This window comes from Lycorma delicatula, chromosome 7, assembly GCF_047948215.1.
Source record: "Lycorma delicatula isolate Av1 chromosome 7, ASM4794821v1, whole genome shotgun sequence".
Taxonomy (NCBI): Eukaryota; Metazoa; Arthropoda; class Insecta; order Hemiptera; family Fulgoridae; genus Lycorma; species Lycorma delicatula.
Window position 1 is genome coordinate 109,215,585 of NC_134461.1, and position 19,972 is coordinate 109,235,556.

At 25.0% G+C, this 19,972-nt stretch overlaps 1 protein-coding gene across 1 annotated transcript in view; it reads right to left on the reverse strand.

The window, feature by feature from the left end:
- LOC142328357 (monocarboxylate transporter 14-like) overlaps positions 1 to 16,439 on the reverse strand; it is a 76,307-nt gene extending 59,868 nt beyond the window's left edge. Inside the window, exon 1 of the mRNA XM_075372065.1 lies at positions 16,059 to 16,439. Within this exon, the coding sequence (XP_075228180.1) occupies positions 16,059 to 16,189 (131 nt within the window). The 5' untranslated portion in view covers positions 16,190 to 16,439. The remainder of the gene's footprint in view (positions 1 to 16,058) is intronic.
- Positions 16,440 to 19,972: the final 3,533 nt, after the last annotated feature.

The following is a 19,972-nucleotide window of genomic DNA, read 5'->3' on the forward strand; positions in this document are numbered from 1 at the left end:
AATCTAAAAGATTTCACTCTAATACCAAACTCCTTTTAGTTAATTGAAATCCTTTCGTACGTATCGAGTAAGAAATGAAGAAAATATTTATAAAAAACCATTCATGTTCATATATGAATGGTGGAAGATGACTAGATTTGATCGTAATGAAGTATTTACTGACCCTATGATATAAACTTCTTAGATACTCATTACAAAGTTAACTGCTTTCATAGTTATTAGAAAACGTACTAATAACGTACAGACATGTAAGATTTTAACACTAAAATTAATTTTCTGTAGATGCAGTTTTCCTAATTTAGCGTGCAGGTTTGTTATTTATGATATAAATATATTGTTTGTTATTTAACTTTGTTGTTATTGTTTATTTTGTTATCTATTTAAGGTTATAAAAGAACATAATTTCTGGTAGTAAACAATTTCCTGTATGAATATGTAGACTTAAAAATTATAATATAACAAAGATAATTATAATAAATCTCAAGAGATGATATACAATAAATCAATTTTAAATAGAACAGAACATCCCTTCAATAATTTATTACTGACGCGACGGGAAGTATTAAATTTTACTTTCAGTTATATCTACAGTCTACTGTTTAAATAAGTAATATCTCTGTTTCTTATACTGATTATAATATAAGGGGTTATAAGTTAGGTGTGGCGGATATCAAGGTCACTGTATAATAAGCTATTTGATTTAACGATTGCATTTCTGATGCAGTATATGTTTAAACGTCAGTACAACGGGAAACATAATTATTTCGTACATAATGATGCTAACGTATAAGTTGTTACATAAAAAGTTGTCAAACATTGTTACTTAAATTATAGTTATTTTTATAGTACATTGAAAAATAAAAAAGTAATCGAATTTTATGGTATGCAATTAGTTTTGAAAAATGTATGATTTCACCAAACATCACAGAAAAAAACACTAATTGTATTCAAAAAATATTTTTACTTAAAACATAAACAAGAACAGCTACGTTAAAAACTGGGAAACTATTTTTTCTGGGAACAAATTTCATAAAAATTTTACATGTAGAAATTTAGAATTCCTTTTCGCAAGGTGAAATAGAAAAATCTTAAACAGAACTCAAATTAACTGTTGATGAATCCAAATACAACAGTCATGGATCATTTTGAAAACTCATTCCTAACAAGTAGCTATGAGATCAAACTGTTTCTGCTTAAATTTGTTATTTTTCGCCCAAGTAAGTCGTCGGTCAAGATGAAAACCCAAATATTTACAGTCCTGAGATCTCGAAATCGGATCATTGAAGATAGAAACAGGAGGACAGTGTTTCTTACGAAAAATGAACGACACGTGCTTTGGTTTTGTTTCGTTTATTTTTATTTTCTAACGTGTAAACCACGATTCGAGGAGAGTAATATAATCTAAAATAAAACGATAGGCAGTAGCCGGATCTTCATGGACAGCAAGAATAGCATTATCTTCAGAAAACGTTGCAACTGTGGTATCTGCAGTAATTAGTAAGTCAACAGTAAATAGAACATGCAATATGGATCCGAGAACGCTTCCTGAGGTATCCCTGATTGTATAACGAACAAATCCTTTAAAACCTCTCCATGTTTAATCTGAAAACACCTGTATTCTAGATAAGATTTTAGCACTACGTAGAAAACATGCGGTAAAACCTTTTTCAGTTTGTAGAGCAGCAAACATCCCTAATCTTTTCAAAAGCCTTACTGACATCGAGGAAAACCGCTGATTTCGTCTAGAGCATGATTTATAACATTAACAATCCTGTTTTCCTGCTCAACAGAAGCATGTCGCTCCCTAAACCCAAATTGGTGAGCCGGAATTTGATCGTCCACGAACTTCTTGTCTTTTCAAAAAGACCTTTTTAAACACCTTAGATAGCACAGGATGCAGGCTGATAGGCCTCTAAGACGTTACATTGGTCGGGTCATATATAAAAATAAATTTACAGCGTAAATTTTCCCGTTTTTTTAAAAAATGTTTGTATTATAAGGAATTTCCTTAAGCCTTCTTTAATATTTGACTTACATTAAAAATTTACCATTTAATTTTCTTTTGTTTGCTTATCCATAGTATAATTTCGTTTAATTTTTAACAATGACTCTGTTCGGTAGTTCAGAGGGCAACGATCTAGGACATTCTAGATCACCGCACGAGGCCTACAGCGAAGGCAAAAGCTGAGTTTAAAAATCACCAATGCAAATATCTACCGAGGCATTTACATTTGTGGCATCCCAACGAGACCTGGCTTATTACAGTGCGATGTTAAAAGTTAGAAGGTGAAAGACGATTCCCATTAAAGCCCTTCAGGGCTATGAACGAGCGGGGTGGTGTGGCAACCGGAAGCGTCACAAGGCGGGTGTCTTCCCCTACGGGATTGGGATGTTAAAAATAACTGGAATTTGTGAATTTATTACAAAATAAAGCAAAAATTACGGAAAAAACATTGTACTAAATATATCAGAAAAAATTGCCACATAAAAGGCATACTACGTAGATACAATAATTATTGACACAAAAGATTGTTCGACTTCATATATCATATCAAAAGTAATGAATCATTTTTACTACAGAGCCCCAGAATAAATTGAAAGTGCAGCATGAAGAGCATAACTTATCCCTTATTTAAGTAAGTACAGCATGATGCTGATATGTATTTATGACTTGGTATTTATGATCTAGTGGATAAAGCAATGGGAAAACACTCCGTTCCTCTTCTTTTTTTTTGTACATATATGCTTATTTTTTTAAAAAATGATTATGCAATTGTCAGAGCTTGTGCATATATACCAACATTTTTTTTGAACTGTAACATTCAAAAAATAAATAAATTTATATTTATTTAAAACTTTTAGTTGTCGTTGTAAAGGTCAATTTTATTAAGCGACCCGTGAGATTAACGACCCACCTCCATTCCTGTTCAAAAGATATTATCCACAATGAAAGCAATCTCATTAATAAATAAATAACTATGTTATAAAATTATTCAGGAAACAGTTTATTACTGTAAGCTGTGACTTAATTTTTAAATAACAAAAATTAAAAAAAAAAATTGTTTTAATTAAAATTAAAAAAAAATATAAAAGATAAATTGGCATTAAATTTACACTAATTATCAGACTAATAAACAAATGTAGAATGATTTTGTTGTAATAAATTTTTAATGACAGTTTTTTAATCAACAAAAGGAATCATGACCTAAAAAGGAGAAATATGTCTTAAAAAGTAGAATTTTTAAGTTAATCTAAAAATAAAAAAAATATAATATAATTATAAAAATATCTGTATGAAAATTAGTTAAATTAGAGCGTAAATTTTTAACAAAAATCGACGTATTAATTTCATTTTATGTAGTCATAAAATTAATTAAAAACTGCAATTAAATGGGCAGTAATTTACCATTTATAGATAGGACGAATTAAAAATAAAGAGTAAAAAGATTTGATAATATATAAATAAATATATATTATATTAAATATAAATAAAAGTAAAAATATTCGAAAAATGTTTTGTATATTTATATACAGATAAGAAAAATGAGCATTAAATATGATTTCACATCTGTGAACTATGATTTTTATCATCAAGCCAATCAGTTGCCTATGTCACAGTGTAACAAAATGACTAGACACTTGAGTTTTAACGAAAAATATTTATTTAAGAAAGCGATTTCTTTCTAAAATTATACAACATACCCCAACAGCCTGTCTTAAAATCTTGAGAAAATAATATGGCGAATAATAAAATCTAAAAATAAAACTTTCATGAGTCAAATGGACGAGTATTTCTTTCAATTTACCTTTATCTAACTTTAACACAGATTTTTAACAATTTATTTTAATAAAAAAAAATTATTTTAAATATAGATTTTTTTTTGTAAGGGATTAACACAATCTACCAAATATTATGTGATTAAACAAATTAAAATGCTACTTAAATAAGTTACAACACATTATTAAGTTTATAACAGATATACATGTACGCGGGCACGCATATGTGGGTACATACACTTGTGATTCGCACGCGCATTTTTATTGTATGTAGATTCTTTTCCTGTTAGAGCCGATCAGAAGTTTTAATATTTTCTATACCATCAACTATAATAGACATTCAGAGGATTAATTTACAACCTTAAAGACAATCAGCAATAGTTATAAACATACCCTAGGTACCGCTGCCCAAAAAAAAATTTAGCTTACACTACTCTCGTCCCTTACTTTTTTCTTGTTGTAATATAGTGATATACTTTTTTTAAAAAAAATTTGAAAATTATATTTTTTTTTTTTGTCTTCAGTCATTTGACTGGTTTGATGCAGCTCTCCAAGATTCCCTATCTTATAAAATCTTATCTTATAAAATTATATTAGTGGTATAATTTGTCGTAATGGTCACATTTCCTCAATAAAACTTCCGATCAAAGTCTGGAAAGATTGAACTTAAATATTGTTTTTATAAATAACTTTTCCATTTGATCTAAATAAATTATGTTGGCTTCATTTCGTAAATTGATTCTCCTCATTTGTCGACTTGTACTACAATTAAGAACAACAGTTACTATATATATATTATATTAACTAATATATATATATATTAGTATTTCATAAATACATAGTATATATAATACACATATACCAGACGATTTAAGAAAATAAGAAGCATAATTTCAGAACATATTATTTATTGATAAAAATTAAAGAAGAAAAGTCACACAAACATAAATTCAAGAACGGTTCGTTAACAAGTGTCGGCTGGCTAATGACTTTACCTTGATTTCTGGACCTTCGTTAAAATTAAGCCAGACTAATTCTTGGAACATATTTGGGTAAATGTTATGGTTTTATATATAAATTCTGATCTGAAAAATTGGAAAAATTAGGTATCAGAACTGTATTTTTAGTTGGTTTTGAGAAATCTAGGATAAAAAACGAAAGATTAGGGTGGAAAAATATTCTAATTTTTGTTTGGGGTAAAACAATCTTTTTTAAATGGATAATAACACATAAATGTTGTAAACAGCCTTGTAGAAAATTTAATTTTTAGTAAAATATGTAAGATCAAATTCACAGAAACTAAATACAAAATTAAAAATTTTGAAGTTTATTATAATTTAAAAAAATAACATTTTAATATTAAAAAATTAAAAAAAAACAAAAAAGAAAATCAAAAATCAAATAAAACAAAACATTTTTAAAACAATTTATTGGACATTTTAAAAGCTAATTAAAAAAAAAAATTATCTAAATTTGTTTGAAATAATTTATTTCATAAGTTGGCAATATAAACAGCTGATTCCAACATCAAGTTTTTTATATTTCATTTGAACAAGCAATACATTTAAGTAAGTTCCCGAAAACTTTCGGTAGCCGACACTAGCTAACAAAGTTTTTTTTTTGAAACTACATTTATATGAACGTTCTTTACTTTTACCAGTACAACATCCTGAAAGTTTGTTCTATTCTTCGATAATCACTTCTGTGTGCGTGCTCCTGTATGTGTGTGTAGTATATTTATTATCGGTCACAACGTAAAATACTAACATTAAATCTTTAAATTTTTACGAATTTCAGTTTCAAAAAAAACCAGTGATTTTGTGTAACACAATAGAAAAATACAGTTTTATTAAGAAATTTTAGCGTTTAAATAAGTTAAATTAATTCTTCATCCTGGAATTCAAATTAATATAATATAAATATTTTATAGAGAATGATTTCTTCGAAAAATTTCCTTGCACATGACGGAAAAATATTACTTATATATATAAATTATAATAATTATATCAAATGGCCCGTTGGTATGATTATACAATAAATAATTAAACTATAAAATCCACTTACTAACAGTCTTTTAATGCGTCCCAGCGCTTTCGTAAACGAATTCCATCTTCTGGAACTTAAAAATTTTTTTAATAACTAAAACTTCGTCGTCATGAGTAGAATTTTTATATAAAGTATGTGATACATATTAAGGTGGTCGTCATGTGTTAAAATTGTGTCGACTTAACGTCCTGACATAATGAATGTCTCCATCATTAACGTTTTTACGGTGGAGACATTTTCGATGCAATTTTAACACATGACCACCTTTATATATTTCACAAACTTTACAAAACAATTCTGCTCATAACGACAAAATTTTAGATAAAAATAAATTTAAGTTCCTGAAGATGGAATTCGTTTCCGAAAGCGCTAGGACGCATTAAAAGACTGTTGGTAAGTGGGTTTTATATTTTAATTATTTTTATATATAAATGTATTTTTATTTAAGTTTTTTATTCAAGATCAGTTGCAATAGTCAATGATGAAAGCAATATTTACGTACTTGAGATAATTTATTTGTTTTTAAAAGAATATAAAATCTATTTTATATTTTTAAAAAACGATTCAATTCATTACAATTTTGTTTTTACTTTTCCATCTTTGAATAAGAGAAATAAACTTACTTGCTACATTAAACTGTTACTGTTTATTATAGAATAATTGTTTTACCGAATAAATTAAATTTTTGTCAATTATAAATTTTTTGACTGAATGAATGAAATTAATTTCATCATCTATTATCATTATTATTAGCTATACGGAAAAGCCAGTTTTCTCAAACTGCCCTTAACCACACTGAATCCGATGCACGCAAAGGAGTAGTTTGTTCAAGGGTATTTACATAAACATACCGTATGATCAATCCTCAAACCTAAAACGAAAACTAGAAGTAGAATCTTTAGGAAAAAGTGTTTTCTAAAGTTTTGAAATTAGGTGATTTGTAATGTAATACGCATAAATCACAATCCGTTAAATAAGGACAACAAGTACAAATATGTACATAATGTGTTTTTTCAATGACGAAATAATTCATCTTCGAAGCTTTAGAAGCTTGTACATAGGAATATTTTTTTCAATTTATTAATTTTTTATTGTCATAAAGCTTATTTACAATCGGTTACATCTACATTTAGTAAATAATATCACCCCAAACCATATGAAGTTCTCAGCGAAACCTTAAAAAAATTACACACTAGTATACAATAACTTTTATGCCTAGCACAAACAATTAGCAATTATGAAAAACTCTAAACATCACTAGAACAATAGAAAGCAAAGTAATATATCGTTTAATTTATTAATATATCAAATTATGGGCTATTCGATTCTGTAGTCAAGCTGCTCTAAGAATAGCTGTGTCATCCGCAAATGAAGCCAAATTAATCTGTTGTTGAAATATCTGCAGTAAAGATGTATGCACCAAGTCAGAGCCCTGGGGAACTCCCGACCTAATCTCGAAGAACGTGGACAACTCCTGGTCATATTTCACCTGAGAAAAATGTCCTTCAAGGAAGCTATAAAGAATAAGTTAATATGATTGAGCAAGACTCATGCTCTAAAACAGGCCACGTTGTCTGAAGGATGAACCTATCGAATTCCTTCGATATAATAGGTAATAGAATTATCGGCCTGTATGAAGCCACATCGTGTACCAGAGTTTGCCTGGTTCCGGGACCAGGGCTATTTGAAAATATGTAAATGAATTTTTTAGCGCATGAAAAATACCATGCCTGACCGTAATTAGAATCCGGGATCCTCGGATAAAGGGCCGAGACAGGTTTAATTAATAAAACAATGTCGTTAAATAAAATTCATTTTTACTGAAGTTGTATTATTCTTATTATTACTTATATTTTTTTTATTTATTGATGTTGTATCTAATGGGATGTACACAATATAAAGAAAGCCATTAAATATAAATTTTATGTTTAACAAAATATTAAAAAAATATTTTAGGTTATAGTAATGTTATTTATAGCACCCTACTAAAATTATAATTTGTAAAAAATCGTTTTACTTGTAACTATAGAAACGTATTTACATTATATTTAGTTGTACGAAATAGAAATGAATTTTAATCAGAATTTAGGTAATATACTGCGTGGTTGATAATGGCTAATATATATTATAACACAATAATAATCAGTAAAGAAAAATACTAACAGAATAACTAACTAAAATAAAGAACAGCATATATTTTATTTTTTTCTTATTTTTTAAGTCTGTTAAAAAAAGTCTTGTTTTATTAATTTATTTTCAAAGAGAGAAAAAATTCTTTTCTTTATGTCTTTTGACTGTCAATTCTAAGACACACCCATAAGACACTTTTCAACTGCTGCATATATTTATAAGTTGTTTAAGAACTATAAGCTATCTTTTCCATTTAAAACCATCTATTCTGCAATTCTACTGCATACTTTTTTGATCTTTATTCTTTATGATATATACTAACAGGATGAATGTACTGAGAATAGCAGGAAAAACTGGAACTGTTTAAAAAAAAAAGAGATCGCATTTTTATAATACAGCAATATAAACAATATAATACTCCGACTTCTTTTAGTATAGATGAAATAAATTTACTGCTACAAAAGAACAGTGATCATCAAAAAATAAATCTTTGTATGAATACATTTTTTTAATATTTTTATTATAAATGTATTATTTGTTAAAAAATAAAGTTTTTGACATCTTTTTAGAAATAGAAATAGAAAAAACCCTTATAAATGAACGATGATTAATTTTAGATGACAACTTTTATTATACTTATATTTTATTGCTGTATAAAAATAAACGGACTGTAATGAACTCGTGATGATACCGGGTTTATATCTTTTAGTCTAATATACTTAAAAAAAGATGTATAATAAACTGAAATAAGTAAATTGAAAAAAATAAACGTGTATCAGATTTATGTACTTAAAGCAGTACTTTAATTCTATATTTCAATCAAAGAATTATTTATTTATGTTAAGAATACGTAGTAAATGTACTTATATCACGAAGGGAAAGTATTGTAAAATAGTTTAGTCACAAATTAATATATCATTTGTATACAATTAACAATTTCTTATCTGAAAACGTGCATTTAAATCGTCCAATATATATATATATATATATATATATATATATATATGATACCTGACTGACTGACTGATTCACTAACGCCCAGCAAAAAATGTTGGAAGAAAAAATGTACATGTTCTTCTTAAAGTGCAAGTGCAAAATATGAAAGGATTTTTTGAAATTCCCAGTTTACAGGATTAGAATGGAGTAATAATGAAATTTGCTCCATTTTTTTTTAATTCCTTGATAATAAATGTGAAGATATCAATTAGATTTTTGGTTTGTGAAATCATAATGTGAATATCCGAAAACTAATTTCTTGACTTTTTTAAATTCTGAGTTTTTAAATTTTGGATTTTTTTAGGAACCGGAGTTTATTAAATTTCTCGGTAACAAATGAAACTAGTTATTTGATTTTTTGTGTGTGTATTCTTCATGTGAATATGTAAAAATTAATTTCTTAACTCTTTGAAATTTCAAGTTTAATGGATTTTGAATTTTTTTAATACCAAGCAAATTTTTTTTTATTTCTCGGTAAAAAATGAAAATATCTACTTGATTTTTAGAGTGTGTAAATTTCATGTTAATATCTTAAAACAAATCTGTAGATTTTTTAAATTTAATCTTATTAAAAGTCTAATTAAATCAATATAATGAAAATTGTAATAACAATTAAAAAAAGATTATTAATATCAGAAATGCTTACTCAATGAATCTTAAAATTATTCAGTAAAACTTAAATTAAATAATAGCAATCCACAGAAATAACTATTTACTTAATCACATTTTTTTTTAAAAGACGTAGCTTTAGATTATGTTTCACAGATCCTAGAGCTGTGCTGCAAGTATGATAAATCAGTCAAAGAATCGAGTATGAATTTCTTTTTGCATTTCCCAAGGTTTCATGACTAAGGGACATAAAAAAAAAAAAAAAACCAGGGGGTACTGTTCATATGAAATACGTACTTACGTACGTACGTTGGCGTATTTGAAGCTCAAAAAACCTTTGACTGGATAAACCGATTGAAATTTTGTACAGATGGTAAAATTTTAGGGTCAATATTTTTTCAGGGGATGGGGTAGATAGATCAAGTTTCTCAAAAATTTACAAAAAAAAACTCTCTATATTAAGCAAGGGGCATATGCTTAACATTTCTGCTCAAAAGTTCCTCATTACTCAAAAATCTAAAAACTATCTCTTTATTATTACATATATTTAACTGATTTTTTTTTTTAATGTCTTCCAAGGCAGAATAGTATTTCAAGAGACTGAAAAAACATCCTGTTCAAACAATATTAGGGGAAGGAAGACGATCAAGGTTTAAAAATATCTTTTTTTTTTTAATTATTCAATTATAAATTTGGTTTATTTAAACTTTTAATATTATTAAAAAAATAAATAATAAACTTTCAGTAATAATATTACGTTAAAATTTCTTCATAATTCATACCACCCCAAAATTAGAAATCTCAGGTAACTTTTTATTTGTTATTTTTTGTGGATTTTTTTTTTTTTTAGTTTCTTCCATTTAATGTAGTTAAAGAACAAAAATCAGAATAATTTCTTGGAGATGATTTTGGAAGTGGGAGAGAAGAAAAAATAAAGATACCGATTTTTTGAATTTATTTTTGTTTATTATAACATAATGATAATTTTACAAATAAAATTTCATCGTGCATTACCCCATCGCCAAAAAAAAAACCTTAGGTAATTTTTTTCATGTCAACAAATATTATTTTGCGTTGTGTAATCTGTATATTCACAGTATGTAACATACATATATGTATTTATATGTAAAAAAAACATGTTATGAGTCATTTATAATCAACGCTCAATGGACTAACATTAAAGACAAATTGATGAAAATTTGAAAAAGATTTTCTTACGGTATAAGTGCACACTAAAAAATTATTTTTCGAAATTCCGAATTTAACGGAGTAAAATGAAGTAACAATGAAATTCATTACTTTTTTAATTACTCTACAAATGTAGACATCAGCTTCATTACTGGTGTTTTATTTCATCTGAATATCTAAAAATCAATTTATAGATTTTTGAAATTTTAACTTTTGAAGGATAAGAATTTATTTTGAAACATTGCTACTTTCTCGGTAACAAATGAAGACATCAACTTGCTTTTTTTGTATTTATAATCTTTATATGAATATCTAAAAACCATTTTCAAGCTCATTACTAAGATTAAACTTGAAAGAAAGGTAAAAACAATTTGAACAATATTTATAAATTTTCCCTATTTCCGACTATTCTAAACGAGATAGTCAGCAGATTTGGACTTGCAAATACTCTTCAAATAAATATCTAAAAACTGTTTTCGGGTTTTTTGAGTTTCGTTTTTTTAAGGGGGTGCGACGGTGTAGAGCGCGGCGGGTTAACCAACACAGCAACTACAACTGCCACTGTTATTATATGTGGAACGCGACTGGCTGCACCTCCCTACGGTTACTTGACTGAAAAAAAAAGTAAATAAGAAAAATTGATCGCGACGGGAAATTGCAAGTAACTATATAGACCGGGTGAAGTCGTGACGGGGATGCTGGTATATATATATATAATCTGTCGTTATCACACACACATACACACTCTCGCGCGCACGCACACAAATGGTTACAATAATCCACTCACATTCACACACCTACATAAAATAATAACTTAAAAGAAGGTCTCGCTATCCTTTAGTATACCTTACTACCCTAGATATTGAAAATACAAAGGGCATTGGAAATATATTAGATGGCAAGAGTGCAACAAAAATGTTAAGAAAAAACTTTATGTATCGCATAACAGAAAAAAAGATACTATAAATAATACACTTTAGTAACGTTATGCACACAGAATACAATAATAAAAGTTAAAATAAACTCATTTATGAGCAAATAAAAACTAGCATTATGTAATATTAAAAACCCATTCAGTAAAAATCATATAAAAGTAATTTCTATTTTGTATAAGTTATTTACCCGCCTCATAAAATAAATACAAGGCAACAAAAAATTCATCACAATAACAAACATAGCATTCCATTCCCGGCACAGATCAAGTATAATTTTTAACCTATTAATTCATTCATTTTCTTTGTGAAAGTAGTACAGAATCATGTTCGTTGTAATAATAATAGTAATATAAAGATAATAGTAAGAAAAGCGTACAAAATTTATGAAATTTTGTCACTATGTAGCGATAAAAACCAATTATAATACACAAAACAATTACCTAGTATTCTGAACAAAAAAGCAGAATTATAAAAATATTTAACATAAAATCATATCCTGTGGTACAATCAACATTTATTTTTAATCACTGATAGAAGTTGTAAAACCAACTGGAATAGTTATAATATGACTTTTGTAAAAATACTACAAATAAATTAACTAATTTTAACTTAATACAGTTATTGTATTTTTGGCAATGTTATAATAACAATTTTTTTAATAATGAAAATTCAATGAAAATAAAAAAATTGTGATTTTTTCGTTGAATATTCATGAAAACCCCTAATAAATTTAGTTCAGATTTTATTCTAAATTAATTAATTTTATTTTTTTAATAATTTACGAATGTATTATATATTTAAAATTATAGTAAACGTTCTTAAAATATACATTTAAATACTGTGTAATAATAAAACTGTTAGATAAAATATCATATAATTTAGTTAACGATATAAAATATATTCTAAATTTCATATTTTTATGTGTAACACATTTTCGGTAGAGAAATAAATATAACAATTTAATATCAACTTACATTATAGTAGAAGTTTTCAACGCTGCAGTAGGATTAATTGGAAATACATATCACGATGTACGAGTAAAAATTATCGTAAAGAAGTGTAATATATAAATTATAATTACGTAAATCTAATAACGGATATGTACGATCAACACTATAATTCTATACTGGAAAACAAAATTAAAACTTGATTAAAATTTACTCTTTGGATTTGCAACAGTATCTAAACCGAACAGTTTTGTTTTTTTTTTTTTAATAGAGATGGAAAATTGACCTTAGTATAATATTAGCTACACCCCTAGCAATTCACTTAGAAAAAAAAAAAAAAACATTTTTATGCATAAAATCATTACTAATAAATAATTTATTTATAAATTTCATCCTTCAAATGTAAAAATAATGTAAAGTCAAAACATTTTGCCAACATAACTTTATTAATGATAAGTTTTCAATATAGGATTGATAAGAAAATATTACAATGATTTTTATTATTTGTACAAAAATGTGCAAATGAGGTGCCTTTTTTTTTTGTAATTTTCTACGATGTATCAACCCCACCTAGTGGTGGTAGATGGTCTAGCCGTGGTTAATTCATCATCGAAAATCAGTAGTTTAACAGCTGATTAACGATCACGAATGTTCTGAGGTTCAAATCTTAGACAGTGGGTACTTTGATAGTTTTAATTAACCACCCGTCTCAGAAATGGTCGGCTTAAGTGTGTACAAGATTATACCTCCTCATTCACATGTTATACATATTATCTTTATTTCATTGGGCCGTGTTGGGGTTGTTTATTGTTATGGATTAACAATATTTTAACTATTTTAAAATGAAACTGTATAATATATTCAAAAACGTTAAAACTATCTTGAGTTTTTATTTTAAAAACACAAGGACGAATTTTTTTTTCTAAACTCAATGACAAAGTTTATTTTTTTATAAAAATTAAGAAGATTATGTTAAAAATGTATTTCTAATAAATAATATTTGTTGAAAAATAAATTTTACTGCAATCACAAAAAAATTTAATAATAACTAAATGATAGTGCTGTTGAACTTCATTTCTTTTTTTTCTAAGTAAAACCAAAATTGGAATATGACAAAATATATTTTCAGTATTAAATATAATTAGTATTAAAAATTAGATATAAAAAAATGTTTTTTTCACTAAAAAACCTGTAAAAAATTTGTATTATTTACATTTTTTAAACTTCTTCTATATAGATAATTTGCAGAAAAAATTAGGATAATCCTTTAAAATAGATTATTCATTCATAGTTCGTTAAATTTGAATCATATGATGTTTATTTTTAAGGTCTATTTAAGATAAATTTTATTTTTTTTAAATTACCATTTTCATTCTATATTTACTTTTTTATTTTTTCAATACTTAAAGTTTTATTTATACTTTTAGGCTTGTTAATAATAAATTATTTTGCAATAATTTACAAAAATAACACAAAACCATGAAGCTAACCTGATAAAACCGAAATATATTCATGAAAAAATAAAAAGTTTAAAAGTTTATGTAAATATTACAAATCATAATAATAAATATATGAAAATAATAGAAACTAATCATACTTAATAATATACAAAGATAAAAATATAGATTATATATATTAAACTACTTTTTGCCTACAATATCTTAAATTTTATGTCCATTCCTGATTTTCTTTGTAATTTACTTTTTAAAAATATTTGCGGAAAATTTTCTTTTTTAAACTTTAGATATTATTTTAATTACTAAATAATTGTATTAAATTACTATAATTCACTGTAGGTATTACGTTAATCATCATGATTTAAAATATTATACTTTGTGGTAGTTGAGAAAGGTCAAAATGTTAACTGTAATTACATGATTAAAATATTTTTTAATCATGCATCTACATAAGATATATTAAAATCTGAAAAATACATTTAATAGATTTAAATATAATTAATTTAAATTACTGTTTCAATTTAGACATAAATTACATAAATGAATAAACGTTAAATTTCATATAAAATAGAAGCATCTGACGATATTCTTACATCTGAACATATTTAATTATTTTATCGTAAACCTCAAATATATATTTCATAACTAATAATCTCCCTACGTACTAATTAAAGTACTTAAGGATATTAACAAAACTATAATAATTTACGGTATTCAAGGGGAAAAAGATACATGAATAGCCGAAAGAATTTATAAAACATTTATGATTTTATTTTATTCAACTTTCCAAAATTAATTTATAAAGAAATTAAGCAAAAAATTTTATTTAATAATACGACAATTTATATACAAATTTAACTATCAATACTGAAAATAGCTTTTATTGGTTTAAAATACATCAAAATGATTAAATAATACAGAAACTAAGTTATAAAAATCTTACAAATTTCAAATATAAATTTTCTAGATAGAAATGTTTAATTCTAAGTGTACACTTAATTTCAGTTATTTTCTGATAAAACGTACTTGTATTCATTATAGGTAAACAAACACGTCATTTTATTATTAAAGTACATAATTTAATATTTATATTACTGTGTTGTGATTACATAACCTTTGTACTTAGAGGTTAATATAATGAAATATAAAGTAAATAATAATAAAATAATTAACTTAAAAAACTTGAATAATTAATTCAATCATCATTATATGAATTTAAAAAAAACTATTTTTTTTTTTTTTTTATATTTATCACCTCATTCTTACATGAGAAGCTTTTTTTCACCATTTCAGGTTTATTAAATTCATAGAAAATATTTAATATTATTAAATTTCATAGATATAAATTTTTATCAATTAATTTAATATATAAGTTGAAGGAAATCTTTACAAAATCATACAAATTTATTAAATGGGTTTTTTTTTATTGAAAGATATACACAGTTATTTAATTTGTGGCTAATTATTTTATTTATAAAAATTTTAATTATGGTATTTGAAAAGCATAGCAAAAAAAAATTATTTTTTTATTAGGATTGCATGAAAAACGTTGTATATATAATGATTATGAATAAATTAGGTGTTTTAAAATTCTTTTTCAATGATTTTAACATCAATAATAAAATAAGGGAAACAAATAAAGTAATTTACTGTTGTATATTTTACATTTCATTAATTAAAAATTAAATGGTAAAAAAAAATATGAATTTAACTTTAAAGTTTAAATTCCCACGTATAATATTTAATGATTAAAAACCAAAATACTAATTAAATTATTAATCAGGGGTATTTTTGAAAAAAATCTACAATGTTTTAATTTATTATTTGGCTGATGTTAGTTTTAATAACTTTTATAAAACAAAACCATGAAAATAGTTACTGCATTTTGGTTTAAATTAAAAATAAAATTTTCATTTATTATTATTATGTTTTTTATAATTTTTTTAACTCCGTTTTTTTATAGGTTATGTTACCTGGATGAATCCTCATCCCCAGGTGTGATTGCCATGTGGGAGGGCACATGTTCACGCCACCATGACACCGCACCAACTAAACAACATGCAACTGACCTAACAATATCCGCGCTCTGAACGTTACCGCGCATGCGCACACGCAAAAATTATAAATTTCCCCTACCTCTATATAATATATTAAAGAAAAAAAAACTTCATTCCTTTCAAAATTCCCCTGCCCTTCACCAATATCATTAATTATCTTTTATTAGCCCATTAATGAACGAGTGGAATCACGGCATGCGTTATGTATAGGTACAATATATATATACTTTTTTTTTACTATAAAATATAACACCTATTATATTATATATTTACCGTTAAAACAATCTAGGGCGAAATAAAAACAATAAAAAATATCACATACATAAAGAACAAAATAATAATACTAATGAAAAACACTTGCTTTTAAATTATGATTACAATTAAGAAACACCCACTATAAAAAATAAAAAAAAGTTAAAAAAAACGAAATAAATAATTTGTATCATATGATATAGAATGTTGTAAATTGATTATTCGTGACTAAGAAGAAAATAACGTGAATTAAAAATTAAAAGATAATATCGTTTCTTTGAAATCAATGTTAATAATCTTTTAAGAGTCCCATTAATTAATTTTATAATATTATTTATTATTAAAACGATCTGTGCCATCTCAATAAATATTCTATTTTATTAATAAAGATATTATAATTAAAGAAAAATAAATAAATCTTATCTGCTAGATCTTAATCCTTTGACAGGGACCATTCAAAAAGTAAGTAGGTGTTTCATACGGCTGGATTTTTGCATGTAGATCTTCTTATAAGGAAAGTATAGGTTTTTCTTTTCGTTCTGATTTCTTCCGTTATCAGTCTTGTACTTAGCATTAGTATGAAATATTTCCTACATTAAAAAAATATTTTAGCGTATTTTAAGTGGAATTTAAATAAATCTTATCACTGTATTTATACGCTCTTTTTAGTAAAATATTGTTAAATTTAAAATGTTGTTGAGAGTTTTAATAAAACTAACATTGTTGTCAGGAGTATTTTGAATATTTATTTTAAGAATTGTTAATAAATTTTATTCGTATATATTTTATTTTCAGTTGGAGGAAATCTTTACAAAAAATACAAATTTATTAAATGTGATTTTATCAGAAGATATACACAGAAATTTAATTTGTGGCTGAATTATTTTAATAAAAATTTCAAATTATTATTTACAATCGGTTACATTTTTTTACGAAACTTAGGTAAATTATATCTTGTACTCACATTAAAAAAATTATATTAGTCAAAAATTACATGCTAGCAATATTTTGTAATTAAAACTTGATTGTAAATAAAAATTTTAAATAAAAAAAAAAATCATAACAGGCCTAACTACAATAAATATTAATTGAATATAATATCTAGTATAATCAAAACATTGGAAATTATAACAAAATAAGTAAATTACACCGTATTATTTAGAAAATTAATAAACTCTATGACAACACGTTCCACAGTTGACTTTCTCGTAAGAGCATAATCACCATAGCAACAATATGCGTTATTGTTAAACTTTTTTTAAAAGCTCTTATTGATTCAATTACACAAATTACTTTTCAACCAATCTGTCAGCAGAATTATTATTTAAATGCTATAATTACGTAATTCGTGATTCTTTCATCCTCTTTATTACAAAAGCTACTTTCTTTCTGTTTCTATTGAAAGTAATTTATGTTTTATTACATATTATTTGAATTAGTTCTAGTAATTAAATAAAATTAGAATTTCATCACACATATTACCCAAATAAATTATTATTAATTGTAAATATTTGGTAATTTATTTAAAAAATAATAAGTCACTGACAAATTTAGGATGTTTCTTATCAACGGACTTATTTCGTAATAAAATTACGTGGCTATATTTCTGTCTCAATTTTTCATTTACACACACACACACACACTCTCTCACTCTCTATCTCTTCCTCCTTATTTCTCTCTATCTAACTTCTTATATTTTATATACCACCTACGTCTGTTAAAATTATTGCTTTTATTTTCAAACGAATGTTTGCTTACTAATTAATCGTATATAAATTGCTCATTGACAAGAAGTACAAAAGACTTCAGGAAGTAAAAGTCTACAAAATTTTCCATATTCTAAATAAAAAGATATATAAATTTAAAAAAAAAAATATGTTATTTATTATATACATATACACTTGTATTTATCTACAAAAACAAATAAAAAAACTGTTTTAAACTGTAAAACTGAGTAAATAAAACAGGAAACAACAGTTGTTTTACTTTTATTCGTAACTGATAGAAACTGTATAAAAAAAAAAACTGTAATAATGAAATAAGTAATAAAAAACGCATTAAGAAACTATAAAAGAAATCATCTTGTTATAATCATTTCATTAATGAATAATTTATAATAATTGTATGGAAAAATGAGTAAAGGTAGAAATTTATTATTGTTAAATAGCTAAATTTGATATTAGAATAAAACTATTAACTGTAAGAACCGATTTATATCTCAAGAAAGCTGTCCAAAGAAGCTTTACCGGAAGGTTTACAAATTCAATCATCTAAAATATTGTTTACAATAATTATTTAATAATCACTTGTTCATATACATATAATATATATATATATATATATATATATATATATATATATATATATATATATATTTATATATATATTTTAATATATATATATATATTTATATATATATATAAAACTCAACCTAATATGCCATACTGATAAACCGATAGAAAAATACTGCACACATTTATAACAATAAGTACTGTTCCTGCTTGAAATATGTCAGCCGCACATAAGAGGACGGGTAAGAATAAAAATGCTTACTGTGCTTATATATTATATCACCAGTTGAAAATATTAACTCATTCTTTCCAGATAAATTTAGTATTAAAATAAAAATATTTGATAAATTATTTAAACGTAATAGCGCTAACAAGTAGTTTGCATTGAGAAATCTGAAAAAAATTTTATGTTTTTTAAAATCCATGAATTCTGCTGTGAATTCAGCCGAGATGAAGCGGGGAAGTTCTTTCTACTATTTTTCGATAATTTAATTTTCAAAAATTAGTTTGTTTCGTTTACATATTCTAGTTATAAGCAAAATAATAGCATTGTTACCATTTTTATTATAAATTGGTTGTTGTATGAATTTTTAATGGAAGCTAAATTTTTTATGATCGCGGTGAAATTTCATATCATAGTGAAAACAGGCGCTAAATTTTTTGTATAGTACGATATATTGAGGGAACTCAATATACAAACATTCTTAGAAAAACATATGAAAATAAATTTAGGAACTTATAAATTTTCATGTAAATTTAGGTATTTATATACTTATGAACGGAACAAGATTTTTCTTTTAATAAAAGTTAGATTATTTTAATATTAATAAAATTAAACAAAATATCTGCTTTTGTATCTTTTATTTAAGATAAATACATACTTAGACCTTATAGACAAATTTTGTCTAAAATTATATTATGACTTCGTCAAGTGAGGTCTTCAAAAAAATGTTCGGTCTTTAATTCGGCATTCCAATAATGCTTGTTTAATATATAATTTATGAAAAGGTTCTTTGAAAGAAATTAAAATTTTAATATTGATTAACAATATTTTAATAGGTAACATAAAAATAATTTTCAATACACATTTACTTGGGTAATTATGATATCCAAAATCTACGTAAAATAAATATCTCGAAAATTAAAGTAAACTGATTAGAATTAGCTCTATCATTATTTCTTTTAAAGTACTCAGATAGAATATACTAAATATTCTGATTGTGTAAATTCAGAGTATCTTATTAATTGATAAGATCACCTTACTAATATAATTATAATGTAGTTAAT